The 9565-nt window shown below is 30.4% G+C and overlaps 2 protein-coding genes across 2 annotated transcripts; both read right to left on the bottom strand.

Moving 5' to 3' along the window:
* Positions 1 to 544: 544 nt before the first annotated feature.
* Positions 545 to 2998, bottom strand: LOC124931272 (probable ubiquitin-conjugating enzyme E2 C). The gene is made up of 7 exons (XM_047471704.1): positions 2863 to 2998; positions 2581 to 2737; positions 2454 to 2481; positions 1288 to 1515; positions 1145 to 1208; positions 999 to 1058; positions 545 to 817 (listed from the first exon to the last, which is right to left on the bottom strand). The coding sequence occupies exons 2-7, from the start codon at positions 2706 to 2708 to the stop codon at positions 762 to 764; spliced, it is 564 nt and encodes a 187-aa protein (XP_047327660.1). The 5' UTR covers positions 2709 to 2737; positions 2863 to 2998; the 3' UTR covers positions 545 to 761.
* A 2226-nt stretch (positions 2999 to 5224) lies between these two features.
* On the bottom strand, positions 5225 to 9280 carry LOC124931744 (MLO-like protein 12). Its single transcript, XM_047472292.1, has 15 exons — positions 8995 to 9280; positions 8837 to 8894; positions 8607 to 8755; positions 8407 to 8523; positions 8098 to 8158; positions 7869 to 7957; positions 7460 to 7534; positions 7279 to 7373; positions 7122 to 7171; positions 6984 to 7024; positions 6721 to 6894; positions 6589 to 6624; positions 6427 to 6494; positions 6287 to 6347; positions 5225 to 5854 (listed from the first exon to the last, which is right to left on the bottom strand). The coding sequence occupies exons 1-15, from the start codon at positions 9109 to 9111 to the stop codon at positions 5390 to 5392; spliced, it is 1656 nt and encodes a 551-aa protein (XP_047328248.1). The 5' UTR covers positions 9112 to 9280; the 3' UTR covers positions 5225 to 5389.
* Between the last annotated feature and the right edge of the window lie 285 nt (positions 9281 to 9565).

Below are 9565 nucleotides of genomic sequence, written 5' to 3'. Positions count from 1 at the left end.
CCAAATAAACTACGTTTTGTTTTTTTATCGAAAATTTGAGTAAATGACCTCAAAGAATGACTTATTTGAGGTGGTGACAAAATATAATTTTAATTGTTTTCGTGGTCTTTTATTTTATTTTTTGACGAAATTGCCTTTTTCGTGAAACAAGGGGCTTAACGTTTCGCGAGGTGGATTAAGTTTAGTATAACGTGTAAGAACTTGTTTCATGTTAAAAAAACTTAGATAAATGAAAAAAAAAAATTAATTAAGTTTTGAATTTATTGAATTATTATAACATCCTTTTGTATTTAAAATTTATAAAAATAAATAAAGGTATTTTGGAGAAAATATAAAAAATGGAGTAAATTTCCAAAAAAAAATACATATTCAGCGAGCTTCAATAGGGTAATGATAGTATCGTTTCCGATGAGAAACCATAAACTTATTAATATTTCAATTTCAAGTATTATCAACTAAACATTTACTAATCAACAGTTCCAAAAGCAATATGTTCATAAATTAACAATGAGACAATACAAAAAAATGAAAAAGATGATGTCGTAAAGTTAAGAATCGTTTAATATTGAGATTTTATCTCTAATATTGCAATAAAACATATTATTCAAGGAAATTTACAACTTGTATATGATTTTGCCTAATTTGGCTACTACCCCTTAGTTTTTTTTCTCAGGGAAGAGCAAATTTATATATATTTCAGATGTTCAAGCATAAAAGTACAGAGCAAAGAAGAAGAAGAAGAAGAAACAAACTTGTGTTAATCAGCTCTCCATTATTTGTCCAGATGAATGCTCTTTTATAACCATTTTTCTATACTCTGCACCATTTTTCAATGAAAAACTAATCACTAGATCATTCAAATAATCAACCAAACTAATGTCTTTTTACCCAAATAACCTAGGTTATTTGTAAAATAATAACTTATGTTTATTCAAATAACCCTAGATCAAACAAGACTAATGTAATCATTATATAAAGAAGAAGTGAACAGTACTGACCTTTTTCATGTTTCCATAAAGTTGCTGCATTGCTATTTAGAGGGCTTTCATTGTTGGGCTCTGCAATTTTTTTACTTTCAATTATTAACAAGACTTGATAATTCAATAATAAGTGAAAGCTATGAAGCATTAAAACTTTTCCAAACCTCCCAAAAGGCTTTGAATTGACAACAGAATGGTTCTAACATCATAAGCTGATGACCATTTGTCCTGTTAGTTACATAAGAATGTGGGGAACAACATTCATTATTAGTGATAATACTGAAAATAAAATAAAATAAATTCATACCTGAAGAATGTCAAGACATATATTGCCAAATTGATCGACATTCGGATGGAAGCACATAGTTTGAAACTTCACCTGAGGTGGCTTAAAAGGGTAATCCAAAGGGAAACACAAAGAGAGTTTATATGATAAACCCTCATACACTGTTCCTTTACCACCATCAATTGTACCTGTCCAGTTGAAGATGCACTCACCCTCAGGAAAAGCAGATACACCATCTCCACAACTCATCTGTGTAACAACAATAAAAGAAGTTCAAATTCCAATCATAGATTAAATTCAATTTCATTTTAACATTACAATCTCTGAAGTCTCAACTATACACTTTTAACTTTTTTCTTTCTTTTTGCTACCTTTTTCTAATCAAAATTCTTCTCTTTAACCCAACATCACTACTTTTGAAGGGAATTTTCCATAAAAAACAAAGCACACCTTCCTTCCTTCCTTCCTTAAAACTCACCCCAAATAATTAAGACTACTTTAAAATGGGATTCAAGGAATATTTAGACATCAATATGGATATATCATCCTTCTGTACATACTCATCTTAAACTAGCTAGTTAATCAAAGTTCATTGCTTTTTCAATTTGACTTCTTAGTTCAAGAAGAAATAATTCCTTAAGATTTACAATAAACTTTCTAATCTAACATGTAGAAGTCCTATTCCTCCTAACCACTCACATAGTTCTCTAAAAATCTTTCAACACTAAAATTAAGAAACAATAATACTGACTTCCCATGAATTTATTCTACCTTATGGCGTTTATAATAATTATGAACTACAGGTCTAGTCTAAATAAATAGGCAAAGAGCCTTCATGAAAAGAAGGCAGTAAATGACATCTTAGTTTAAGTTTTCTATTTTGTTTTTGTAAGGTTTGAGCAAAATCTGTACTAATCTCTTGGATTCAGCTTGGACAATTGTATGAAAAACCCACATGAAATCATTTCAATATCTTATACTCAAGGGGCCTCTTTTCTTCATTCTACACCAACTAGTTTAAGAAACTATCAAAAGCTGCAGCAGGAACAGGTTGAAGTGCTGCTTCTTTATTTAATCCCAAATAAATATTAATATTCAAAATCCAGTTGCAGTTATTATGTTCAGTGTCATAAAGACAGAAATCAACAGGAAAACAGACAGATTGAAGGAATAGGTTGTTGTTTTACCATGAGAGCCATTAATTCTTTCTGGAGCCTGCAAGCATAAAACCAAACAGATATTTTAAAGGATTGCTCTTTTCTTTCTCCATCACACGAATAATGAAAGAACAGTAAGAAAATGAATAAATAAGACCTTAAGGAGACAGAAGAAGTATCGACGGAACAGGGTGGAGCTTTAGGCTGCTTCGACGGCGAAGATTGATGTTGCTGCCGTTGTGGGACGGAGGAATGATCAACCGTTGGATTGAGACGAACTTCCATCGATCGTAATTGATGATGATGATTGAATCCTGAAGAAGAATAAGAAGAAAAACAAATATAAAGTCCGTTTCTTTCTTTCTTTCTTTCTTTCTTTCTTTCTTTCTTTCTTGTCCTGTAATAATAACGTGTAAGACTGTATAAACAATTGCTTTACGTCGTCAGCAAGAACGGGAAAAGCGATACAGAAGAATGAATCAACCAAGAACACTCGATCGATCGATCGATCAATCGATTTCATTAATTACTTGCTTACAGACACCTCTCCATCTCCATTTCTATCTCTATATCTCAATTTACTTTTTTAATACAAAAAATATTTGTTTATTATAGTTGGGCTTATAAGAGGGAAAACGGGCTTCGCCTGAATTTTACAAGGCCCGTTCAAAACTCACTTCTGGGCCATTCATACGATGCTTCTGCTGACGTAGATGCTTATTCAAGTAGCTTAGTTACATCGTATATTAAAGTTTATTTAACCGTATATTATAAAAAATTGATCCTATATATTAAAGTTTATTTAACCGTATTTATTATAAAAAATTCTCGTTTAATTTTTTTAAAATTTATATATTTATTAATTATATATTTATTTTTTTTCTCTTTTTTATTAATTAATTAATTTCTCTTATTTATTTATTTATTAATTAATTTTTTTTTATTTCTTTTTCTTTGTAATATTTTGTAAAATTTTTTATTTTATTTTTTTTAATATAAAGAAAAATAAAATTAATAGTCTTTAATAATAAACAAAATCAATGAGATTTTTTTTATTGAAGAATGAGCTGTTGTAATATCAAAATATTAACTCTTTAAAAAATCAAACAATTTTAAAATAATCAATGTTATATAAGAAGAATGCAAAAATAAATAAAATTAAAATAATTAAATATCGAATACATATGAATAGACAATAAAAAATAAATAAATGAAGAGAAATTAATTAATTAATTAATAAAAAAGTGTAAAGAGAGAAATTGATAATTAATTAATAAAAAGAAGGAAAGAAATAAAAAAATATTTAATTAATAAATATATAAATTAAAAAAATATATTAACTAATGAACTTTTATTAGTTCGTCTAATTAGCTAATTGTAGTGTTGTACATAGAGCCGTCAATTTGGGTTAGGCTCGTTGGGTTGGCTCGCCTCGCTACAATTTAAACGGGTTGGGTTGAAATATTAGCAACCCATTTGGAAGTGGGCCTACACGGGTCAGCCCGCTCGGGTCGCGGATCTAGGCGGGTCAGACTTGGGTTGGCCCGTGTGTTAACAAAAAAAATCTAATATGATTTATAGCCTTATAGACATATGCCGCATAGCCTTAGTTTTTTTCTCCTAAGAAGCACTGAATCAATCAATACTTAATATTTCGGTCTACGAGAAAGGCGATGAAGGAGAATGATTTGATATGAATTATATCTAAATTGATGATATTTAAAAAATGTTGACTTTACTGAAATTTTTAAATTTTAGTTATTTTGTTGAACTATTTGATCAATTAATGTGTAACGATAAACATGATTCTTATTTGGCAAGGTTTTAAAATACGCGGTCGAACCGCCGGTCCAACCGGTCCGACCGTGAAACGGGTGATTAACCGTACCGATTGTTGGCTTTAATACGTGAACCTTACGAACCGGTCAAAATCCGGTTGAACCGGACGGTTTGGACAGAAAAGAGATACCGAAATTTTCGGTTGGAAATGTTTTCTCTCTCCAAACACCAAAATTTCCTCTTATCAGATCTGTTCAAGATTGATCTCCTTCCTCCGTGTCCTCCTTCCCTTCGTCTTTGATTAGATCTGTTCAGCTAAGAAGTAAAATAAAAAACATGAATATTGAGCCTTCCTTTTACCTTCGACTGGAAGAAGATCAGAAGAAGATAAGATGATACTTGAAGAAGATGATACTTGCTTCGAGGAGAGATAAGACAATACTTTTGGAGAAATGATAGTTGGAGAGAGAAAATAAATTTAAAGTTAAAAATTAATCATAGTTAGGTTAAATTTTTTTAACCATAGTTAGGTTAAAAATTAATCATAGTTAAATTAAAAATAAAGGTATATGATTTTGTTTATTTATTACTTTTAAATAATTTTATTTATTTATTTATTTATTTATTGGTTTCACCCTACAAAAATTAAACCGGTCCAACCAGTGGTTCAACCGGTTGAACCGGTCGGACCGAAGTTCGCCCAAAAAACTGGGTTGATGAACGGAACGGTTTTCAAAACCTTGTTATTTGGTGTGTATTATGACTATTTGATCATGTTCTTGAACCCTTATTTTATAGAATTATTAATAATTTTTATTTGTAATGAGACAACTCGCGGGCTGGCCTGCCTAACACGCAACCCATCTTGGGTTGGGTTGGGTTGGGTTGGGTTGGGTTGACGATTTTCAGTCCGCCGTAGACTCGTCAAACAATGGATTTTAATGGGTAGACCCACCCTGCCGCCATGAGTTGGCCCGTCTGACCAATCTAGTTGTTCAGATACCTACGTCTAAATAAATAAATAAAAAATGTTGATAATTATTATTAGCCTATTTGAAATATATATTACTTTTCATTTCAATGTAAGTATGCAACATTGGTATACATGGAAAGGTAATATGCCCACTTACCCGTATAATTACAGTTACAATCGTCAATTTTAATTAAGAAACAAACTAAAAAAACAATTATATCTCCTCTTTATTAAACGAAAAGTCCTTCGAATGGATATCAATATAATGTTGATCCTTTTGACCATGGCTGGATGCTCCTGCAGCCTCGGTTTGTCGTCGTTGTTGATTATCGCTATCAACATTTTGTCCTCTCACAACGAATCCTTCTGCATCATGAACCCCGTGTGGGGATCTTGTCTCGACCTCATCCCAAATATCATGATCATAACTAGAGGCCGCCGCCCTCGGGGTGGCTTGAAGACTGTCATTGCCGGCTCCAGGAGCATCGTGGTAGCGGTGTTGTCCCCGTAGGAGATGGACAGGTGACATTCCGTGTAGGGGAGTCCCTGGTCTGCTTGAGAACGGTGTGTTGGACTCTGAATTGCCGTGTTTTACGTGTTTTTTTGCTGTGTGGTGCCATGATTTTAAGGCAGTTGCAACTTTATCCCCAAATATGACTGGCTTCATTGATGTTCCCATCTACATTAATTAATTATAAGACACAAAAGTTCAATGAAAATTATTAGTCTATAACAAAACTTTTATGTATCATAGAGACTTTTAAATAAACTATTCTTATGAAAAGTCCAATATAAAACCATTTAATTCCCTTTAGCCATTTTTCTTGACAATTATTATTAACAAATATAGACCACAAAATATATGTGCCAAAAGACAGGAAGACTTAATTTGGTGGTCCCTTTACTTTTGACTATTACAATATCTTAATCAACAGTTCCGTCCAAAGACAGCTTTCTTTTGACCAAAATTCTCATCTTCTTTATCTCAAATACAATTAGTTACTATTTTATTTTATTTTTGAAAAAACGATTAAATTGTTATTTTTTACTGTAGATAAATGTGGAGCTAGGTAATTAATTAATCAAACATATTAATAGCTAGGCGTCTAACCTGTGTTACCAAGGCATAAAGAGGAAGCGTGACATAGCTGCATAAAACTTGAATAATCACACTGCAAATTAAGAGTTTAACCAAAGGTTAATTATTTATTAATACAAAATAGTTTAATTAATTGAATTCATTAAACTCACCCCATTGAGAGCCTTATGATTATATCTTCAAGCTTCTGGTGGTAGCATGACCTCAAAGAAAATTCATACTGTAAAAAAACAAATTACCACATCCCATTAATAATTAACCAAATTAAAGGTTATTGGCAAAGTATTAATTACTATATGAATTATGATTCTTACCCAACTCCAAATGAAAAAAGCAATTTGAAAGGCATTCTGCAATAAGATGATCAAAATATGGTTATTATATAATTAAGGCTATATTAAAAAAATATATATATGTTAACTTTAATTCGATTAATTTGTTCTTACGGTAAAGAGGACTAAATGGATGAAAAAGAGAAGGAGACGAGGGTTTTTGAACCAGAACAAGTCGTCTCCTGGCTGAACCACCGGGGTTCCCTTCACCACCTCTCCCGTTTCTTGAATTCTCAACCCCAATCTTGTTATTATTACTTGTAACTTTGTCCCTATTACTAGCAATATCTGCAATAACCGATTGATCATCAATAACATATATTTAAATATTTTGAAATTTTTTATCGATTATGAATTGAGTTGAATTATATACTTACAATAAGAGGGATAAATGGCAGCCATAGATATGAGAACCATCCTGAAGATAATAACAAAATCAATATGAGTTTTGATCCTATATATTTTCAATTAAATTAAAAGAGTTGACTTAATTAATTTGTACAAGTTGATCTTACCGTGGGTATTGGTAAGAAGGAATGTGACTGCAAAAAGCCATATGATTGGACTGTAAACATGATAAGATAATAATCATTAATTAACTTATAACAAAAAATCAATTTAAAAAAAATATATCAAATTCGAACTTTTCGTTTACGAATGATCGATCAATACCTTATTCCCACGACGACTTTGAAATCTTGTTCTAGTGATCTATTGATATACTTTTGGAAATCAAAATTAGTCTGCCTTTGAGGTGCTAAATGTGCCTGAATATTATGCCAAAATCAGTTATATATCTTTTTGTATAATTAAAATATGCATAAGTAAAGTTGGTAAAAGAAAATGAACTTACAACAATGAAACCATGTCTCAAGGTCATGTAATCAACTTTGGTCACAGATGTGACGAACTGTCTGAAAAAACATACCTATAATCATCCCAAATTATAAATAGATTAATTATTTGAATTTCAATAATTATAAAGATATAAGCATATTAATGTTTAAACTATATAAAATGAGACTCACTTATAACTATAAATTAATTTATTTGAAAAATATGATTTTTAAATAATAGGGTCAATGTGTTATATATATATAACTCAGTTTACTTTTAGTGGGGACATAAAGAGATGACTTCTTATATACAAATTTAATCATCAACCCCACTAAACAATCATTAGGCCAATATTAAAAATAAGTTATATACCTAACAACAAAGAAGAAATGTAGAAATAAATGAAAAATAATATTAAAACTTACTGTCCATAATAGAACAGTTGATTTACTCCAAAAACTCAAATGTCTGCGACCAAATGATGTCTCTCTTGCGAATCTAAATCTCTCAGGGTCTGTACAAAATTTCATTTATTTAGATGAGTATTTATTATAATAGACATAAAAATGATAATTCTTAGTATAAAATTGTTATAAATACAAATTAGTAAAAAGGAATATCTAGCTACTTGTATAATAAATATCACATATATACCATGATAATATTGGAATTCAATTGTCTTTGTCTCATCCTCCCATGCCTTCCATCTTCTCATCTGAATTATTTAAATAAAATAATATATATATCAATATATAGAGAGAATATTTGATCTCATGTTTAAGTGATCAAGATATTATATTATTTAAAATTAGTCAACTATATACAAATATTTTTTTTATATGGATATAAATATACAATGAATATATAAAAGTAGTTAAGACCAATTATAAAATAAAAAACTGATGTTCTTCTCTTAACTAATTTGGTAAATATAATTAATTAATGATTTATTTACTTAATTACCTTGAGTGTACCAATGGCCAGGGTGGAAATACAATAGAGTATATGAACAATTGCCAAGACAAATATAAATATGTGTAGTTGATGAATTCCATAAGCAGACACCAATGTAATTAAACCCTGAATTAAAAAAAAAAAATGAACAAAAGTAAAATTAAATATAGAATTATTAATTATTATTATTATTATGAATAAAGAATTACCTTTTTTATGCACTTATCATCATATTCAGTTTGTTTCTCTTTATCACAAGGATGCCATGATTTTGCAACTTTCTCAGAAACACATATTCCTGAAATGGGCGCTTTCCCAACTGTTAGCAGCAATGATATGAATCCCATCACCATCAGCTCTAAAATTATTCAAAAACATATAATTATTATTAATTGTTAGCAAAAACGTATAATTAGTAATTACTTGACTGATTAATTACCTGCTTTAAGTTTCTCAAGTGCTTCACATAGTGCTGGTTTGTTTTTCTTCTTCAACCACTAATGATCATCAATATTACCAATACCAATTAGTAATTAGATGGCTAATTATATATTAAGAAGAACAATTAGCTAGCTAGAATATGATATATATACATACATGTCCAACAAAGTGAAGGGCTTGTTCCAAGAGTATTGATATTGCAACCAATACAAAGCAAACCACTGCAACAGCCCATGTTGGCGTTTCCTCTAGAGAACGCTCCTTGCCCGCCATCAGTTCAACTAAGCTTTCTCGATATCGAGTTTATGTTGTGTTAAAAATGGTGTCTAGCTAGCTCAGCTCAGCTCAGATCAGATCTATATATGAGGTTTCTTTGTATTTATCTCTCTTTTTGTGAATATGAGGCTTACAATGGTATATAGGAGGACTGAGTTCATGTGGTGGTTATATATTTAAGCTAGTTGTCTGCCATATATTTATATATATATATACAGTTATATTTGACTATTCATGAAAGTGTAGATCCAATAATTGATGAATTCATTTATCAAAAATTAAAGTAGTAGCTTTCCTTCTGGGAAAGGCGTGTTTGTTAATTTATTTATTTTTAACATTCATTGTTGGCTTGTTGCCCGGTCAATACCGTTCTGACCGAATTTGGCTTTGAAGGAGTCAATATAAGCATGCGTGAGCATCTTTTATTTCGTTATATATATATATATATATA

Source organism: Impatiens glandulifera, chromosome 3 (assembly GCF_907164915.1).
Source record: "Impatiens glandulifera chromosome 3, dImpGla2.1, whole genome shotgun sequence".
NCBI classification, from domain to species: Eukaryota; Viridiplantae; Streptophyta; class Magnoliopsida; order Ericales; family Balsaminaceae; genus Impatiens; species Impatiens glandulifera.
Note: the sequence above shows the minus strand (reverse complement) of the source record. Positions and strands in the feature narration are given on the sequence as shown.